Genomic DNA, 20,951 nt, shown 5'->3' on the forward strand with positions numbered 1-20,951 from the left:
GATTCTGTATACGTATTCACCCCAGAAGTGCCGAGGTGTAAGCTGGTGTGAGTCAGCAGCTTAAATACCCAAACGCCACCTTTATTAACCCTTTAGCGAGAGGCAGAAGAGGGAGCCTTTTTCGTCGAGGCAACCCCTTTCCAATGTCTTAAGACTTGGCGCACTGCTCACCTCCAGAAACAGGTGTTCCCCCTGCGGCAGTGCGACTCTGCGGCCAATCACTGGCACTGAGCACAGTTGACGGTGATCAAGGACAGCGACAGGTCGTACGTAAAGCACACCAGTGGCGAGACAATGGCGAAGTCACTGATGACAGTGCCACTAAAGCAGAGTTGTTAAACAGGTTTTCCGAAACTAATTCACCAAAGAAGACGAAAAAAATATTTCGTAATTCCGATAAAGAACAACTGGCTAGATGAGAAACATAGAAGTAGACATCCACGGTGTAGCAAAGCAGGCTAAATCACTTAATAAAGGCAAGACCTCCGGTCCAGACTGTTTCCCACTGAGGTTCCCTTCCGCCTATGCTGATGCTGTAGCTCCATATTTAGGAATTATATACAACCGACTGTTCACAGAAAGTTCTGTACCTAAATTCTGGAAAATTGCTCAAGTCACACCATTACCCAAAAATGGAAGTAGAAATAATCCGCTGAATTCCAGACCCACATCAATAACGTCGATTTGCAGTAGGGGAACACATACTGTGTTCGAACATTATGAATTACCTCGAAGAAAACGAATTATTGACACATAGACATCACGGATGCAAAACACATCATTGTTGTGAAACGCAACTACCTCTATACTCATGAAGTAATGAGTGCTCTCGACAGGGGATGTCAAACTGATTCCATATTTTTAGATTTCCAGAAGACTTTTGACACCGTTCTTCACATGCGTCTTCTAACCAAACTGCATGAATATGGAAAATCGCCTCAGTTGTGCGACTGGCTTCGTGATTTCCTCTCAGTAAGATCACAGTGCGTAGTAATAGACGGAAGGTCACCGAGTAAAACAGAAGCAATATCCTGCGTTCCCAAAGGAAGTGTTACAGGCCATCTGTTGTTGGAGAGCGGGGTAGCCGCGCCATCTAGGGCGTCTTGTCACGCTCCGTGTGACTCCCACCGTCGGAGGTTCGAGTCCTCCATCGGGAATGGGTCTGTGTCGTCCTTAGCGTAAGTTAGTTTGTGTTAGATTAAACAGCGTGTAAGCTTAGGGACGGATGGCCTCAGCAGTTTGGTCCCATATGACCTTACCACAAATTTCCAAATTTTTCCCTCAGTTGTTCCTGAACAATATTAACGACATAGGAGACAATCTGAGTAGCCCTCTCAGATTGCTTGCAAATGATGCTGTTAATTACCGTCTTGTTAAGTCATCAGATAACCAAAACGAACAGCAAAATGATTTAGATAAGATATCTGTATGGTGCGAAAAGTGGCAATTGAAGCTGAATAAAGAAAAGAGTGAAGTTATTCACATGAGCGCTAAAAGAAATCCAAAGAAATTTTGATTACGCGATAAGTCACACTTAATATTAAGGCTGTAAATCCAACTAAATACTTGGGGATTACAATTACAAATAACCTGAACTGGAACGATCACATAGATAAATTTTTGCTTAGAGCAAACCAGAGACTGCAGTTCATTGGCAGAACACTTAAAAGGTGCAACAGTTTTACTAAAGAGACTGCTTACACCAGGCTTGTCCGTGCTATTCTGGAGTATTGCTGTGCGGTGTGCGATCCCCATCGGGAGGGACTGATGGACGACATAATAGTACTGCGCTCGTTTTTCATTCTTTATTGACTCTTGTCTTCCAAAGCTGAAAAAATGTATTTGCGTAAGATGAAAGACGTAATGGCAATACACTGGCGTTTGTTTGCGATTATTTGGTTTATTAATGATAGGCAAGCCTACGTTTCTAGCATTTGTAGACATAGAGAAAGCTTCTGACAATGTTAACTGGAATACTCTCTTTCAAATTCTGAAGGCGACAGGGGTCAAATACAGCGAGTGAATGGATATTTACAATTTGTACAGAAACCAGATGGAAGTTATAACAGCCGAGGGGCATGAAAGGAAAACAGTGGTTGAGAATGGAGTGAGACATGGTTGTAGCCCATTCCCAACGTCATTCAGTCTATGTACTGAGCAAGCAGTAAAGAAAACAAAAGAAAAGTTCAGAGTAGGAATTTAAATCCGAAGAAGAAATAAAAGCTATGAGGTTTGCCAATGACACTGGAATTCTCTCAGAGAGAGCAAAGGACCTGGAAGAGCAGTCGAATGGAAAGGACAGTGTCTTCAAAGGAGGATAAAAGATGAACATAAACAAAAGCGAAACGATGATAATGGGAAGCAGTCGAATTAAATCAGGTGAGGCTGAGGGGATTAGATTGGCAAACGAGGCACTTAACGTAGTAGATGACTTTTGCTATTTGGGGAGCAAATTAACTGATGATGGTGGAAGTAGAGAGGATGTAAAATGTAGACTGGCAATGACAAGGAAAGCGTTTCAAAAGAAGATAAATTTGTTAACATCGAGTATAGTTTTAAATGTCAGGAAGTCGTTTCTGAAAGAATTTTTATGGAGTGTAGCTATGTATGGATGTGCAACATGGACGATAAATAGTTTATACAAGAAAATAATAGAATCTTTCGAAATGTGATGCTACAGAAGGATGCTGAAGATTAAATAAGTATACCACGTAACTAATCTGAAGGTACTGAATAGAATTGGGGAGAAGAGAAATTTGTGGCACAAATTGATTAGAAGAAGGGATCTGTTGGTCTGCCTTTTTTTGAGGCATCAAGGTATCACCAGTTCAGGATTGAAGAGCAGCGTGTAGGGACCCCAAGATTTGAATACATTAAGTATATAGCCGTAGGTACTTTGAGATGAAGGAGCTTACACAGGATAGAGCTGCATCAAACCAGTCTCTGAACTGAAGACCACAACAACAACAACAACATGTTTACGATAGAAATCAGGAAGGAAAGTTATTCAAGCAGGGTGACAATTCGAGATTGAAATTTTCACACTGCAGCAGAGTGTGTGCTGATATGAAACTTCCTGGCATATTAAAAGGGTGTGCCGGACCGAGACAAGAACTAAAGACCTTTGCCTTTTGCGGGCAAGTGCTCTACCATCTGAGCTACCCAAGCAGAACTCATGTCCCCTCCTATGGGCTTCAGCTCTACCAGTACCTCGTCTCCTACCTTCCAAACTTCACACAAGCTCTTCTGCGAATCTTGCAAGGCTAGCACTCCAAAAAAGAAAGGATATTGCGGTGACATAGCTTAGGCACAGCCTGGGGTATGTTTGCAGACTGAAATTTTCACTCTGCAGCGGAGTGTACGCTGATATGAAACTTCCTGGCAGGAGTGCTAGTGAGGTTTGGAAGGTAGGAGACGAGGTACTGGCAGAACTGAAGCCCAGAGGACGGGACGTGAGTCGTGGTTGGGTAGCCCTGTCGACAGAGCAGTTGCCCGTGAAAGGCAAAGGTCCTGAGTTCGAGTCTCGATCCAGCACACAGTTTTAATCTGCCAGGAAGTTTGAGGGTGACAGTTATTGACCTACATGAAATGAAACCTTCATAGCTTCTGAACGGTTTCCTTTATGACGTTCAAATTGGACTGTTGGCTGCGGGGGATGATGGGAGTTTGCGTATGCACGTGCGGGTTGTTGTTGTCTGCTATGTGCACGAGAAAACGTCTCGGTGCAGCGTACCTGAATATATATCACTGGTGAAGGCCTACTACACGAGCAACAACAGCGCAAATGCGGCTCAAAGGAAGTGGTGCGACCGAGATGAAGATGAAGACAACCGGTCCGTGTGTGCTAAAAATAAAGAATATGATTCGAAAGTTTGAGAGAATGGGTAGCTCTCTTGCTGACTGTGTTCGCAATGTCGGTCGTCCAAAAAGGATGAAAACGACTGAAAACATCAACATAACAAGTCTTGTGTTTCAAACCAGCCCCAGGAAATCTATCAGACCAGCTGCACAACAGCTGGGAATCAACTGGGAGGCACTGCGACATGTAGTTGTTGAAGACCTGCATCTTTTCCCATACAAAATTCAAACTCCTCAGCCATTAAGCCCGAGGTCCATGGAACAGCAGTTTCGTTTCGTCTACACTCTTGTCTCCAGAATTGACGAACAGGACTTTGATGTGAATATGGTTTCGTTTCACCCCTAAGCCCACATCTATTTGGATGGGTTCGTCAATAAGCGAAATTGGCGCATTTAGTGGCTGAGACTGCACATTCGGTGATCGAGAAGTCTCTTCACCGTCAACGGGTGAGTGTGTGGTGTGCAGTCTCCGGTCACGAAATAATCGGTGTAATATTCTTTTGGTGACTACCGAATGGTACATAAAGGTTTTGGAAGATGATATCATCACGATTATCCAAAGTTACCCTCATTTCGATAAGATGTGATTCATACAACATAGTGCACGATCCCTTCGAAGCAGGGAAGTGTTTGATGTTCTGGAGGAGCATTCTGGGGACCGCATTCTGCCTGTGGTGTACCCAGGAGGACAGGCATGAGCCTTGATTGGCCTCCATATTCTCTAGATGCGAATACGTCGACTTCTTTCGGTGGGGCTCTGTTAAGGTCAAGGTGTACAGCAATAGCCCAGAGACTGTTGCTGAGATGAAAACAGACATTCAGGAGATCATCGCCAGCGTCGATTTTCCGACACTTCAGCGGGTCACGCAAAATTTCGCTATTCATCCGCGCCACCTCATTGCCAATGACGGCAGGCACATCGAAGATGTCATAACCTTAATCCGAATATATGTAGTGACGTTTACATTTTGAATAAATTGTAACACGCCGAACTTTGTAACTAATTAACATTTTTTTTCTGCTTTATATACAGTCAGCTAGAAAAATGTAGGCACACCATAAGGAACGAAAACTAATACTTGTGTGTTTATTTTACAACTAATAATTCATCACATACGTTGTACCACTTTCAGCTTAGCGTAGGGATACTTTAAGTGTTAAAATGTTTACAGTCGGCGGCTATACACATAGCAGAATGACGAGCGGCCGTTAAAATTCTCTAAGCACTATGGTACTTAACACCTGATGGCATTACTCCCTTAGACTTAGAACTACTTAAACCTAACTAACCTAAGGACATCCCACACATCCATGCTGGAGGCAGGATTCGAACCTGCGACTGTAGCATGAGCGCGATTCCGGACTGGAGCGCCTAGAACCGCTCGGCCATAGCTTCCGGCTCGTCGCAACTATGTCAGTCACTGTTGCAGTGTAGATCGCTGCACATGTCGCTGTAATATCCTGGCGAAGTTCCTCCAGCGTGCGAAGTTCCTCCAGTTCCCCACAAGTAAAAGTCCATAGGTGTTAGATCTGGCGACCATGGAGGGAACTCAATGGGTCTTCTTCATCCAGTCCAGTGCCACAGGCGCGGGACACGATGGGAATTAGAATGCCCATCGAACACCCCATGATGTTGTCGGCCACTTTTATTTGCATGGATTCGTTATTAAGTGAAATTGGCACAGTTGGGGGCTGAGAGTCAGTATTTGGCGATCGAGATGTCACTTCACCCTCAATGGGAGACTGTGTGGTGTGCAATGTCCACTCATGGATTACCAAAATTCACCCTGGAGGAGCACTTTTGGGACCATTCTGGTTCTGATGCACACAGAGGTCACTAGCATAGGCCTACATTGTATTCACTTTCAGATAAAACAGCTATGCCATGCATACCTGCTCTGTTCTCCTGTATTACTACATGTAACACTACTCCCGCTTCTTAAGTACCTGTTCGTTGAATAGATTAAAGATAATTGTTTATAGTACACCACCCTGCCGGATCACTTGTGAACATCCGTAGAACCTGTGTAGAGTGCACTCCAATGAAAGTCTTCTCTTTTATTATACAGCTTCCACATAACATATCACTCTCTACGCATATTCCTACTCTCTCCTGTACCTCAAACTCTATTTGGCCATTTTACATCATGAAACGTTTCCTGTATACCTACCAAAGCTATGTATTTACAATTTCAAATTAAGTTTAATGATATTACTCCTTCTTGGGTTCTTCGTTTTTTTCCGAATCCAATCTGACTTTCTGATAATCCTGTGTCAACTGTTCGAAGACAGTGGAAGCTTTTGTTTGATGAGGCATTCACAACTAAGCTAAGACTTCGGTAATTTTCGTATTTTAAGACATTCCTCCTTTAAGGATAAATATCGTATAATCTTTGTCTAGAATCTGAGGGCAAATTCCCCTGTTTATATATGTTACGCTATGGAGTATTTAACAGATTACTAATTTCAACTCTTCCACTTTCGACAAATTCAGCTCGAATATTGTCTTTCCCAGGGCTTTCTTGTTTCTCGGATTTTCATAGCTAGCTGATAGATAATAAGTGCAATAAATAATAGTAATTTAAAATGTCTTTTAAAAAATCAACCTGATCGTCTAACGTAGTAACTGGAACTGTGACTATTTTCAGCGCTAATTACAGCTTGTAATGAAGAACTTACAACAACAAAGGTCGGTTATCAGTACCATCTGCAACAATTTGGTAGGGTGACATCAATTACGAAATGATGGAAAGAATGTGTGTTGAAAATATGGCTTATTCTCTATGACTGGCTCTGACATATCCCCCTACAGTAATGGCTCCCAACCTTTCTGAGAGCATTATCCCAGAGTGCAAACAGACGCTAGCTGGATCTCCACCTCCCCCACCCCACCCCCCTACCCACCCAAACACACACACACACTAAGTCATCATCTTTAGCAATTAACTAAACTCCACTAAGAAGAATATTTCCTTTGAAAATTTTTATTTTGAAAGTGATGGAAGATAAATGATACTTAGCTTTTGTAGACGTTTTATTAAACCTCAGACTAATGTGTCAATTATACAATTGGTACTTCTTATTTGTAATGATGTAGTGTTTCTCATTGCGTCTAAGACTACTCAAAAATGGAAGTTAACTAACTGTCTGCAGTGAAGTTATGCATTTGTTACAAAACTTGTTTCTCTACATCACTTCTCTCTCTATTTACACTTGCATCACCATCACCCTGCACCTTTACTTAAAATCAATCAAGTGAAAATTCGTGCACTCTACTTACTGTTTCTGAATCACTTGATTGCTAGACTCCTTACTTCTGCAGTGTCAGAAATCGAACGATTTTAACTTGCCAACGCTTGTGTCTGACTAGGTGCCACAAATAATAATGAAAATAAAGTACTGTATAAATCTTACACTACAATAGTAGCCACTACATAGTAAGTGTTGAGTTGAAGTTTAATATTTTTTTCATTTATTATTATGAAGTGAGTGATGACGAAATTTCTGGTCATTTGCTAGAAATTTTTATGAGATATTGAAGCATATGTGACCTACAAGTCTCGATTTCTCCATCGTGGTACAAAGTAAAAACTATTGTGTGCAGCAGGAGGATTATGTGTGGAAGATGAAGTTCATACATTCGTTTGACAAGCTGTAGCATGCACCACATTGTGTCATTCATTATTTCTATTATTTGAAAATAAAAATGAATTAATGTTAACTTATGTAATACCTATTACATTGTTGTGAGATAGTAATGATAAATATGATCTTTTAGAAATAACTTAGCATTGTGAGTGAAACACAGTTAGACACAGTTGTTTGTACCCCACATAAAATTTAATTTTATCCACTGGGGGAGGGGGAGGGAGGGGGCCGTTATGCCACTACCCTACAAAATGTTGGGTGTTATCATGTTGGAATAAGTGAGAAGTTGCCATCAAGCTATGCCTGCCACCTCTATACCATGTTTCTAGAAAGTCATTCCAGACTGTGACAGCAGTTAGTTGATCCCCTGTATCAGTTCCTGGAGACAAACATGCTGGGCTAGCGGTTAAGGGCAGAAGGGGTACAGATTTCAGACATAAAATATCATTGTTTTCTTAAATAAGTGCAGAACTTGGGACTGTGTGGGGAATAAAATATGCTTAGTTTTGTGCTAGATCTCCATTTTGATACTTTGAGCAAGTAATTGTACAAAGAGACAAATGATAAGAGACATGTATTCCTTCTGTGGCATTTTTTACAAGCAAATAGGGAAGTTTTAAGAGGAGATGTAATAGATTTTCAAAAGTATTATTTCCTTCATCTACACACTTTAATCTATGTTGTGTGTGAATTTTATCCTGATGGCAGCTTTATAAATGCCTTTAAATTGATAAAATGATTGCACTGGCAGCCACTCCCACCTTTCTGCTGGGAAACTGTGTTCCAGAATCGCTCACAGTGGGACGAGTTCATGAAGTTGAGGAGGCCACGGCCGAGGATCTTGGCGCCCTGCTGGACGCCGGGGACGGCGCTATGGTGACTCTGCTGGCCGGGGACACGCGGCTGATGGCGCACAGGGCTGTCTTGGCCGCCAGGAGTCCCGTGTTTGCGGACATGTTCCGTCGCGTCACTGTAGAGGGCAGCAGCAGTCAGCTCGTACTCTCAGACACAGAGGGTCCTGTGCTGCGTCAGGTGCTGGCATACCTGTACACCCTGCAGGTGCCGCAGCTGCCCAGCATGGCCCCAAAGCTGCTGGTCGCCGCCGACGTATACGGCCTGTCAGTACTGAAAGCGCACTGTGAGCAACAAGTGGCCGCCCAGCTGTCTGTCGAGACTGCGGCAGCTGCAGGTGTTCTCGCGATTAGGCATTCCGCCAACAGGCTGAAGCAGGCCGCCGTCGCCTTCATAAAGGCCCACTTGCTCCGTGTGATGGCGACGCAGGGCTGGACTGAGGCTGTAGTCAACGACACACAAACTGTTGTGGAGTTGACTCACCTGATTGCAGAGACACTGACAGACACCAGGTAAGCGTGAGACAAGTCACAATTCTACGTTACACAGCGATAAGTGTGTGTACTGCCAGGCCTACAATGTCCACCACAAAGTTTAATTAGATGTGCATGCACAGTAAAATACACTACTACTGATATCCATTTTCTTGTATACACTATGTGATCAAATGTATCCAGACACCTGGCTGAATATGACTTACAAATTCAATGAAGCCCTCCATCAGTAATGCTGGAATTCAGTGTGGTGTTGGTCCACCCTTAGCCTTGATCTCAGCTTCCACTCTCGCAGCCATACGTTCAGTCAGGTGCTGGATGGTTTGTTGGGGAATGGCAGCTCATTCTACACGGAGTGCTGCACCGAAGAGAGGTATCGATGTTGGTCGGTGAGACCTGGCATGAAGCTGGCGGTTCAATATATCCCAGATGTGTTCTGTAGCGTTGAGGTCAGGACTCTGTGCGGGCTAGTCCTTCACAAAGACGTTACTGTCATTCAACCACTCGGCCACAGCCCATGCATAATGAACAGGTGCTCAATCATGTTGAAAGATGTAATCGCCGTCCCTGAACTGCTCTTGAACAGTTGGAAACAAGAAGGCGCATAAAACATGAATGTAGGACTGGGCTGTGATGGTTCCATGCAAAACAACAAGGGGTGCAAGCACCTTCCATGACAAATACGGCCATATCATAAAACCGCCGCCTCCGAATTTTACTGTTGCCACTACACTTGCTGGCAGAGAGCGTTCTCAGGGCATTCGCCATACCCACACCTTCCCATCCGATTGGCACGTTGAGTACCATGATTAGTCACTCCACACAAAGTTTTCCCATTATTCAATCGTCCAATGCTTTACGTTTCTTACACCAGGCGGGGCGTCATTTGACATTTACCACTGCGATGTGTGGCTTAAGAGCAGCCGCTCGACCATGAAATCCTGGTTTTGTCACCTCCTGTCTAACTGTCATTGTACTTGTAGTGGTCACCGATGCAGTTTCGATTTCCCGTGTGATGTTCTGGATAGATGTGTGTCTATTACAGATTACGACCCTCTTCAACTGTGGGCAGTCTCTGTCATTCGATGGACGAGGTCGGCCTGTACACTTTTGTGCTGTATGTATCCCTTCACGTTTCCACTTCGCTATCACATCGGACCTACGCATGTTCAGGAGTGTGGAAATCTCGCGTACAGACGTATGACAAGTGAGACATCAATCACCTGACCACATTCGAAGTCCATCAGTTCTGTGAATCTCCCCATTCTCCTGTCTCACGGTGTGTAATGTCCACTGAGGGCGCTAATATGGAGTACCAGGCAGTAGGTATCAGCACAATGCACTTAATATGAAAAACGAATGTTTCTGGGGGTGTCCAGATACCTTTGGTCACATAATGTATGTCATACAAAAACCGGCGTTGTCTGCATTAGATTGTCACACACTAACTGAATAGCTTGTCTAAATGCTCTCAAGGAACACGCATGCTCGAAGTAAGCTAACATAAAGACATTGTACTTCGCAACTAAGGAGGTTGAATGCCACAAACAAGTGCCGATGTCAAACATTTCAAATATGGTACCTCGTAAACGACTCGTACTTTCGTACTTGGATCCTGCAACAAACACCACTGACATTCTGATCTACGCTACTTTTCGTTTGTTAATATCAATAGGAGGTGGTCTATTTAGAAAAGTGTATTTTGGCACAACAAATACACTTCCTAGGTATTAGTACAATCTATGGATTAGCTAACAATACGAGCTCCACACTACCAATCCGCTGTATGAAAACAGCAGATGAATAGCACTTTCAATACCCGCAATATTTCTGGAGGAAGCATTAGGTGATTTACCCTATATATTGGCAAAATGGTAAAATTTCTTCCATACTGACACTCTAACCTGGATCTTGGAAGTTGTTAAGGCCACTGCTCGCATAAAGTGGGAAACCCAGGTTCGGATCCCAGTCTGGCACAAATCTTCTAATGTCACCAGTAAATTGTAGAGTGAGAATCTCATCGTATTTTAAACTGCAAACACATTTCTTATGCTAAATACAGCTGTGAACTGCAGCAGGATCTGTTCCTTCAGACATGCATCCTTGTCGGAAGGACATGCCATAGGAGGTTTTTAAACACAGGTACTTTAAGTAGTGTTCATATGCCCAGGCAGAGGTCGTGACAACAATAAGTAAGTATCTTCCTGTGTGAGAGTTACAGTGATTGTTCTACAGCAAGACATGGAAACTCGCGGTGATATGTGGAGTTTTAGGTCGGTCATTGAAGCCTTCTCGAATAGACGAAGTTGTTCGGCGATCATACTTGCACATTGGGAAATTCAGATTCCAGTCCAGGTCTGACATCAAGCTTTTCATATCACCAGTAAACTGTACAGTTGGAGTGTCGTCGTATTCACGATTGTTAATACGTTTCTTGTACTTCACGCAGCTGTAGCTCACAGCAGTACCTGTTTCTTCAAACATGCATGGATGTCTGAAGGCCAGTGCACAGTAGACCCATAAACACAGACACTGGAAATAGAAATAGCACTTTCTGCTGGCTCACAATGCTTTCGTTGAATTTTAATAACATTTTCATCAAATGAAACTTCCTGGCAGATTAAAACTGTGTGCCGGGCCGAGACTCGAACTCGGGACCTTTGCCTTTCCCGGGCAAGTGCTCTACCAACTGAGCTACCGAAGCACGACTCACGCCCGGTCATCACACCTTTACTTGTGCCAGTATCTCGTCTCCTACCTTCCAAACTTTTCAGAAGCTCTCCTGCGAACCTTGCAGAACTAGGACTCCTGAAAGAAAGGATATTGCGGAGACACGGCTTAGCTACAGCCTGCAGGATGTTTCCTGAATGAGATTTTCACTCTGCAGCGGGGTGTGCGCTGATATGAAACTTCCTGGCAGATTAAAACTGTGTGCCAGGCCGAGACTCGAACTCGGGACCTACTCTCAAATCTTTTGTTAGCAGATAAGTTAGCAAGAGGAAAATCATGCAATAGCCAAGATTTCCATAGCTACGTGGATTATTTAGGTCTTATTTGCAGTCAACATTTCTATTGAATTGCATGTGTACAACAAGCTGTTATTTAAGTTAGCTCCTGAAGTGTTTGAAGAAAAAGGAAAATTAGCTGTGGCCACTGCAGGTTCCGTTCTAGTGATGGACACAATGATGGACTGTTCAGATCACAGACAGACACTACAGTGACATGTGCTGTTGGCAGTTAGGGAAGTCCCGCTCCGTTCTCTGTGCTGTACATGCTACCCTAAACCTCTTCCTTCAAAGTACCCTCTGTTCTCGTTTGTTGTCTCTCCTGCTTCTGGGAATGAGATACCTATAAATGGCGTTCTACCGTGTAAAGTGAAGCTGAAGAAGCGGAGCAAGACTGTCGCTCCTTACCAGGACCAGGGAAATATCTACACTATGTGGTCAAAAGTATCCGGACTCCCCATAAAACATACGTTTTTCATATTAGGTGCATTGCACTACCACCTGCTGCCATGTGCTCCATATCAGTGACCTCAGTAGTCATTAGACATCGTGAGAGGGCACAATGGGGCGCTTCGCGGGACTCATGGACTTCGAATGTGGTCTGGTGATGGTGTGTCACTTGTGTCATACATGTGTACGCGAGATTTCCATACTCCTACACATCCCTAGGTCACTGTCTCCTATGTGATAGTGAAGTGGGAAAGTGTAGGGACACGTACAGCACAGAAGCATACAGGCCGACCTCGTCTGCTCACCGATAGAGACCGCAAACAGTTGAAGAGGGTCTTAATGTGTGATAGGCAGACATCTATCCATATGATCACATAGGAATTCCAAACTGCATCACGATCCACTGCAAGTACTATGGCAGTTAGGCGGGAGCTGACAGAACTTTCATGGTCATGTGGCTGCTAGCAGGCTACACATCATGCCAGTAAATGCAAACAATGTCTCGCTTGGTTTAAGGAGAGTAAACATTGTACGACTGAACCTTGGAAAAACGTTTTGTGGAGTGACGAGCCATGGTACACAATGTTGCCATCCGACGGCAGGGAGTGGGTGTGGCGAATGCTTTGTGAACGTCATCTGCCAGTGTGTGTAGTGCCAACAATAAACTTCGGAGGCGGTTATGATGAAGAGCAATTCGTGGGTGGTGATTGCATCTTTCAGCCCGATCAAACACCTGTTCTTAATGCACGGCCTGGGGCGGAGTTGTTACACCTCAGTAACATCCCTGTAATGGACTGGCCTGGACAGAGTGCTGACCTGAATCCTACAGAACTTCTTGTGATGTTTTGGAACATCAACATTGTGCCCGGCCTTGCAGACTGACAAAGATACCTCTCCTAAGTGCACCACTCCATGAAGTATTTGCTGGCATTCCCCAAGAAACCTTCCAGCACCTGATTCAACGTATGTCTGCGAGAGTAGGAGCTGTCATCAAGGCTAATGGTCGGCCGACACCATATTGTATTCTAGCATTACCTACAGAGGGCGCCACGAACTTGTAATTCAATATCAGCCAGGTGTTTGGATGCTTTTGATCACATAGTGTATCTTAGAATGCTGCAGCACAGTTCAAGGTGTGCAGCAACGTATTTTAAATTCCCTATTCGTGACGTTTCCGTTCTGTAAAACGTGAAATCTTCGTTGTAGTGGAGTAGTCAGTCACGTTAGTCGCTACACCCATATCAGTCCAACAGTTTTGTGTGTTGTGTATCTCCCTTTTACTTTCTAGATATATATATGGGATTCGCTGACAATTTCTGTAAAAAATTCATTAACTGTAACGACCTATTCGAGGGGAATTAGAAAAAACTTTTTTGAAGTTTACTAAGCTCTAAGGAAAATGTCATCCTCAATTGGAGCAAATATGGAAAATTTCTCTTAAAGAAGGTGATATAAAAACGTAATTCTTAAACACCACATGACCACCTCACAAGAAAGGCGACCGGGTTTCACAACAGCTTCGCTGCTTCAGGCAGTTCCACATAATGCTCTGTCTTCCTTCACATTTCCCTCCCGCTTCTAGTTTGTTCTTTCCCATGACACTGCCATACTTCAGTGCACTCCCTTGTGCAACACACAAAGGAAGGCGCCTTTCTGTGTGAAAACTCCTTACTTGGCTCTTAGAGGAGGGTCTGTAAAATATCTACTGACCATTCTCTGCTTTTTCCCTGCGGCTTTTGTAAATATTAGTCTTGCAGTATTTTCTTGTGGTAGAACTTAGTGTTTTCCTTTTCTGAGTTGTTCCAGTTATTGGTCCATCCCCAACCATGTCAAAATGAAAGAGATCTTTATATCCTTTTATTCTTTTTTATGAACATATCACATTATAAATACTCACTACAATGCTAGTGACTAGTAATTACCATAAATTACTTTTATTTTTAGATATATCTGAATATTTATGCACCACTTACTGAGCTGCTTCAAAAACTGGAATTCATATCCCTGACATAATAATCCTTACACTCAATGATTCATTTCTCATTTATTTTTAAAGTTACAGAAGTGTATTCCATAATTATAAACGAAAATCAATGTGTGAATGTAAATGCTTATCGCCACAGCTATGGTTTCAAGATGCGTATTATTTACACATTAACTTTAAATATGTAATTCTGTCTCAATTATTTAGAAGTAAAGTTGTGAAATCCACTTCTTAACTTAAATAGCGTGCATGTCACAAGACCTAACCAGTATCTTCTTCATTGCTTCAAGCTATGTACACTATTGCATTGTACATATTCATCTGCTTATCATGACAACCAGTTCACACCCAAGTATCCATCCATGTTACGTCCATACACATGAAGCCTCTCTTCTTACGTCAATCGTAAATTCTTCGCCCAGTTTCTTCGTGAGAAATCACAAACGTTAACCAACACACACACAGCCACAACGTTTTCACTGGTTATCACACTACATACAAATTTCCATCAACTGGCATATGTAGCATAGTTCCTTTGTCTGTGGATTGCACTTATATTTAAATTATTATGCACTAATATAACACACACACACACACACACTCACACACACTCATAAACTTCAGTGACTACCTTCCAGTCTCCAGATATTTGCCTGTATCTCCTTCTAACTTGAAGAAGGCGCAATGGACTTTCTCTACTTTCTATGTGAAAGCATAATTTCATGAATCTTTACTGAGATATATTTGGTGCAATGCCTTATGTAACCTATTACTCATGGTTTTCAATCATATTGAATCATTCTTTTATCCATGAGATATACTAATAAAGTCTGATAAATATCATTACACTGAACACAGTAACAAAACCAAATTCTTGATTTCAGTGAGTGACAACCTGTAATCAGCCCTTAGGCATATCTGTATATATATATATATATATATATATATATATATATATATATATATATATATATATATAGTGTGTCTGCTTGTTTTGCTGATCATACTCATAGACTCGTTCAGCTTCCCACTCAGGTACTATTCAACATTCACCTGTTTCGTGTGAGTTCTCATTGGTCAGTGTTAATCAAATAAATCTATTGGCCGAAGTTTCAATTCTGTGATAAAGGTTTTAATGGAAGTTAAATTTTTAATGCAGTAGCTTCGTAATTCGACAAATACTGTGCTCCATTTTTCTCTGACTTTCCTTCCCCCTGTCATTTCAGAAGTATATGTCATCATATTTACTGTACGTTCGCCCTACCGCCCAGTCTGTAGCATATGACCTACAAACACCATCTGATGGACATAGTATCAAATTAAGTAAATTTAAACGTTTTGCCAATCTATTTTCTGAGTCATTGTAACTTGGTATGTTAAACTGCTAGTATGAGAAACTCCTGAGAGGCAGTGTGTAAACTGATCGTCTCACTAGGTAAGCCATTTATCTTAGTGGATTAGTGGACCCATTGTTGCCTTGGGCTGTACTGGTCCCATTATCTGTGGATAGATAGCTGCCCTCTGGTCCCAGTGTGAATACATGTATCTAAACAGTCTACCTCTGCACTGTGGGCCAGCTACTGGACACAGCAGGACAACCCCCAATATACAGTCACACAGTGAGCACAGCGACTGAGGCCAGACCCTCGTCACAGCTGTGCAGACCACAGGTCCCAACTCAACCTCCGTCTGTGGCATGTTGTGAGTTCTGTCACTACATAAGCACATATTTAAACAAATTAGAGGAGGGTGGCGTTAGCGAAATATTATGGCGAAAAAATCGAATTTTAGTTTCTAAAAAGCAAAGATGGCAATGGTTAACAGTAAACTTATTGTTTTAATTGATATCAACATCTTTCTTTGTATTATGTTCATTCATTGTGGTAGTATGGGGATTGTTTCCGAAGCTAAAATTCTTTTCCAAAGTTTATGTATATATTAATGTAGTGGATGGAGTTCCCAGTTTCAGTGTTGGTTATATATCTCCCAAGTTAATCTTGAAGGGAATCGATGTGGAAGTAGGTTGCTGGTGCATTGCTATATGAGTATAACACATAAACATAAATTTATGGACTTTACCAGCTGTAAAAGTGAGAGGTAGAGTCTGCAGAAAGTGAAGCATGTAAGACTGGAAACATAACCTCTACGTAAGACTATGTACATCGCTTGATGTAGAGTTTATGTTTAAATATACAGTGCATCAACAAGAACTGAAGTTTTCGGAAGGGTTGACGAAACGTAATGATACTTCACATGTTGAGACAGTATGTGACATTATCACAGTCATAGAATAATCGAGTCAAATTTCCACAGAACTTAGTGGTATGAACCCATTTATAGTTTGGCATTACAATCACACTTACCTGGACAAATGCATTTGTTCTGTTGGGAAGTAAATCTTAAAGTCATTTTATCGTCTCCTGAGGGAAAGTGGGCCATAACCGTTGCAATTCGTCCTTGATGTCACAATTACTAGCACTGCGATGGATTGACACCCGACATGTTAGATCTGGATGTCTTTCGGGACATGGGGGTATTTCAACGTCACGCAGACCATTTATGGAGATACATCCCATGTGTGGGTGAGCATTTTCCTGTTGATTGTTGATGTCACAATACTGTTGCATGAGAGGTAGCAAACAGGGACATGGGATTGCAGTGGCGTACCATTGTGCCAACAGCGTCCTCAGTCACTATGAGTTTTGAGCTGAGGTCATACCCAGTGGATCCACATACCATGACCCCAGAAGTAACACTGCTGCATGTTTCCAGAAAACAGAAAGAATGCGACCAAGGTCGCCGCCATAGTGCCTGACGATGCTCATCTGGGCCAGTACAAAATGTGATTCATTGCTGTAATGCGAGTAGTCTATGCATTATATTCACAGAACCACTCCAATAGAAGTCTTTTCTGTGTTGGTATTAATGACAGCTACACGTGGCTGAATAATTCCATAGTCCATCCGCTAGTAGTCTCTGACACCAATGCAGGGACAAGGAAGATATGCTCATGACCTTAGGGACTGTGAACAAAAGAATACATAACTCCGATTGGCTGGTCCAACAACAAAAGCGTTTAGGGAGGTGGCCACGAGTGTATCTAAGAAGATTAGAAAAATGAGTGAAATATAAGTGATACACTTTGATCCGTTGCAGTGCTGTCTCGAGGCAGTAAAATATTGCCGGACATGATAGCATGGCCAATCTGGCTCCAAACCTAGAGAGACCCTAGATACTTCTGTTAGTACAGGGTGGAGCAAATGAAAGTGGCCTGGGAGATTGGATACGATTGCTCGTGAATAGATGCATATAGCCACACCCTGTGACATGCATGCTATGTGTAAGTCCACCACGTGATCCACATCAATTCAGAGTGTAGTGAGGCCTGTGTCAGTGTGAGTGAAGCATTACAGAGGGGACAATGGCACTCACAGTGGAGTAGCAGGCGTTTGTTGTGAAAAGTTATGTTACAACGGAGTCATGGGAACGGTGTGGTCACTTGTTTTCTGCGGAGTTTAGTGTTGTTAAACTTTGAGCAACGACTCCCATGCAACGCTTAATCCGAAAGTGATGCCAAACGGACCTGTTTTGAACCAGTAAAAAAAAAAATTATAAACTCCCCTGCACACCACAAAACATAGCTGCAGTGCACGAGATAATGTATCAGAGACCTACCAAATCAATCCAACACCTGTTACAAGAGACTAGGATATCACATTGATTATGCAGACCTGCATCCAGGGTTGTCCACTGATACTGACTGGGTCGAATATCTCACGAAATAAGCATCAAACGAATAAATTACAAAGAACGAAACTCATCAAGCTTGAAGGGGGAAATCAGATAGCGCTATGGTTGGCCCGCTAGATGGCGCTGCCATAGGTCAAACGGATATTAACTGTGTTTCTTTAAATAGGAACCCACATTTTTATTACATATTCGTATAGCACGTAAGGAAATATGAATATTTTAGTTGGACCACTTTTTTCGCGTTGTGATGGATGGCGCTGTAATAGTCACAAACGTATAAGTAGGTGGTATCACGTAACATTCTGCCAGTGCGGACGGTATTTGCTTCGTGATACTTTACCCGTGTTAAAATGGACCGTTTACCATTTGCGGAAATGTCGATATCGTATTGATGTATGGCTATTGTGATCAAAATGCCCAAGGGGCGTGTGCTATGTATGCTGCTTGGTTTCCTGGACATCATTCAAGTGTTCAGACCGTTCGCCGGATAGTTACGTTATTTAAGGAAACAGGAAGTATTCAACCACATGTGAAACGTCATCCACTACCTGCAACAAATGATGATGCTCAAGTAGGTGTTTTAACTGCTGTCGTGGCTAATCCGCGCATCAGTAGCAGACAAATTGCGCGATAATTGGGATCAAAAACGTCGATGTTGAGAATCCTACATCAACATCGATTGTACCAGTACCACATTTCTATGCACCAGGAATTGCAAGGCGACGATTTTGAACGTCATGTACAGTTCTGCCACTGGGCACAATAGAAATTAGGGGATGATGACAGATTTTTTGCAAGCATTCTATTTAGCGACTAAGCGTCATTCACCAACAGCGGTAACGTAAACTGGAAAAGTAAAATCCACGATGGCTACGACAAGTGGAACATCAGTGACGTTGACGGGATAATTTATGGTGCGCCTTTATGGGAGGAAGGATAATTGGCCCCCATTTTATCGATGTCAATCTAAATGGTGCAACGTATGCTGATTTCCTATGTAATGTTCTACCGATGTTACTACAAAATGTTTCACTGCATGACAGAATGGCGATGTACTTCCAACATGACGGATGTCCGGCACATAGCTCGCGTGCGGTTGCAGTGGTATTGAATAGCATATTTCATGACAGGTGGATTGGTCGTCGAAGCACCATGCCATGGCTCGCACGTTCACCAGATCTGTCGTCCCCGGATTTCTTTCTGTGGTCAAAGTTGAAGGATATTTGCTATCGCGATGCACCGACAACGCCTGACAACATGCGTCAGCGCATTGTCAATGCATATGCGAACATTACGGAAGGCAAACTACTCGCTGTTGACGGACATCATTTTGAGCATTTATTGCATTAATGTGGTATTTACAGGTAATCACACTTTAACAGCAAGCGTTCTCAGAATTGATAGGTTCACAAAGGTACATGTATCACATTGGAACAACCGAAATAAAATGTTCAAATGTACTTACGTTCTGTATTAGAATTTAAGAAACCTACCTGTTACCAAGTGTTCGTCTAAAATTGTGAACCATATGTTTGTGACTGTTACAGCGCCATTTATCACAAAGCGAAAAATGTGGTCCAATTAAAACATTCATATTTCTTTATGTATTACACGAATGTGTAATAAAAATGGGGTTTCCTATTTAAAAAAACGCAGTTGATATCCGTTTGACCCATGGCAGCGCCATCTAGCGGCCAACCGTAGCGCCATCTGGTTGCCCTTCAAGCTGGACAAGTTTCGTTCTTTGTAGTTTTTACGTTTCACGCTTATTTTGTGACATATTTGGCCCAGTCACGATCAATGGACCACCCTGTATATATATCTATCGCGTGTCTATTGGTCATGCATTAAAACAAGCAGATGTTCCTCAGCACCTCCACATTTGTGAATGGCTGTTCACTGAGATAACAATGAATTGCTTGTACATGGATCTGTTCTTTATGTCTGGTGGAGCCTGATTTCAGCTGAGTTGTTACTTCAGTTCACAGAATAACAGATCCTGGGTAGAAGAGAGTCCGCAGAACTTCCAGGAAACACCTTTGCACGATCAGAAAGTCGGTTTTTTGTGTGCAGTGGCTGCACGCAGCATTACTGGTTTTACCTTCTTTAATCAGCTGCTGACTTTGGCCCATCACATTGCCAACATTTTCGAGCTATTTGTGGCAGCATTAATGGAGGAGGGAAAGGGGTTCATTTACTTCCAACAAGATGGAGAAACTGCCCATCCAGCCAGCCGAACCTTTGAGCACAGATACACAATCTTCATGTTTCACAGTTGTTAGCAGAGGTCAGTCTGGTCGTGGCCCAAACTGGCCACGTGGGTCACCTGATTTGTCAGTGTGTTATTACACTGCGTGAGAGCCCTCAAGAGCCGAGTCAATCACAACAATCCTCATAGTCTTCAAGAACTGCAGCAGAACTTTCCAGACGAGACTGCAGCAATTCAGGCACTCCACCTTCAGCAACCTACTGACCAGAGCCCAAAAGTATCAAAAGATGAATGGTGGCCATTTTCAACAGCTGCTATAGTCAGCTTAGTGCTGCATTTACTTTCTTCTGTTCTGTTGCTTCGTACTATAGAACTCTATTCTCTGGCTGCTTTTATTTGACCCCACCCTCTAATAAATTGCGTGTGTATGTGCGTCCACCTTAGACGACTGTATATGGAAATGGGACATCTAAACAAGGCAGTAAGCTAGTTAATTATTCTCTCTGAGTCAGAAAATATAATATTATCTTTTGTAACAGCAGTAGAATTATTAGTATTAGTGTTAACATTAGTAACAACTGTCTGTAGTAAGTGTAGTAGTTGTAGCTTCTAAAGAAAATTCATGGTGATTTAGTACTAATAGAGGCTTTTAATAGTTAGGAGTCTTCAGTGGACTTTGTGTTGAGACATACTTGTAGCCT

At 42.6% G+C, this 20,951-nt stretch overlaps 1 protein-coding gene and 1 non-coding gene across 4 annotated transcripts in view; one reads left to right on the top strand and one right to left on the bottom strand.

Annotated features, from left to right (window-relative positions):
- Positions 1–20,951, top strand: part of LOC124554057 (ankyrin-3-like) — a 95,174-nt gene that overhangs the window by 54,382 nt on the left and 19,841 nt on the right. For all 3 annotated transcript variants that reach the window (XM_047128097.1, XM_047128098.1, XM_047128099.1), the window contains exon 4: positions 8,294–8,870. In XM_047128097.1, coding sequence (XP_046984053.1) covers positions 8,294–8,870 — 577 coding nt within the window. The remainder of the gene's footprint in view (positions 1–8,293; positions 8,871–20,951) is intronic.
- On the bottom strand, positions 11,482–11,558 carry Trnas-gga. The gene has a single exon. It is a non-coding gene; the product is annotated as a tRNA-Ser (tRNA).

The sequence above is a fragment of the Schistocerca americana genome, chromosome 11 (assembly GCF_021461395.2).
Source record: "Schistocerca americana isolate TAMUIC-IGC-003095 chromosome 11, iqSchAmer2.1, whole genome shotgun sequence".
Lineage (NCBI taxonomy): Eukaryota > Metazoa > Arthropoda > Insecta > Orthoptera > Acrididae > Schistocerca > Schistocerca americana.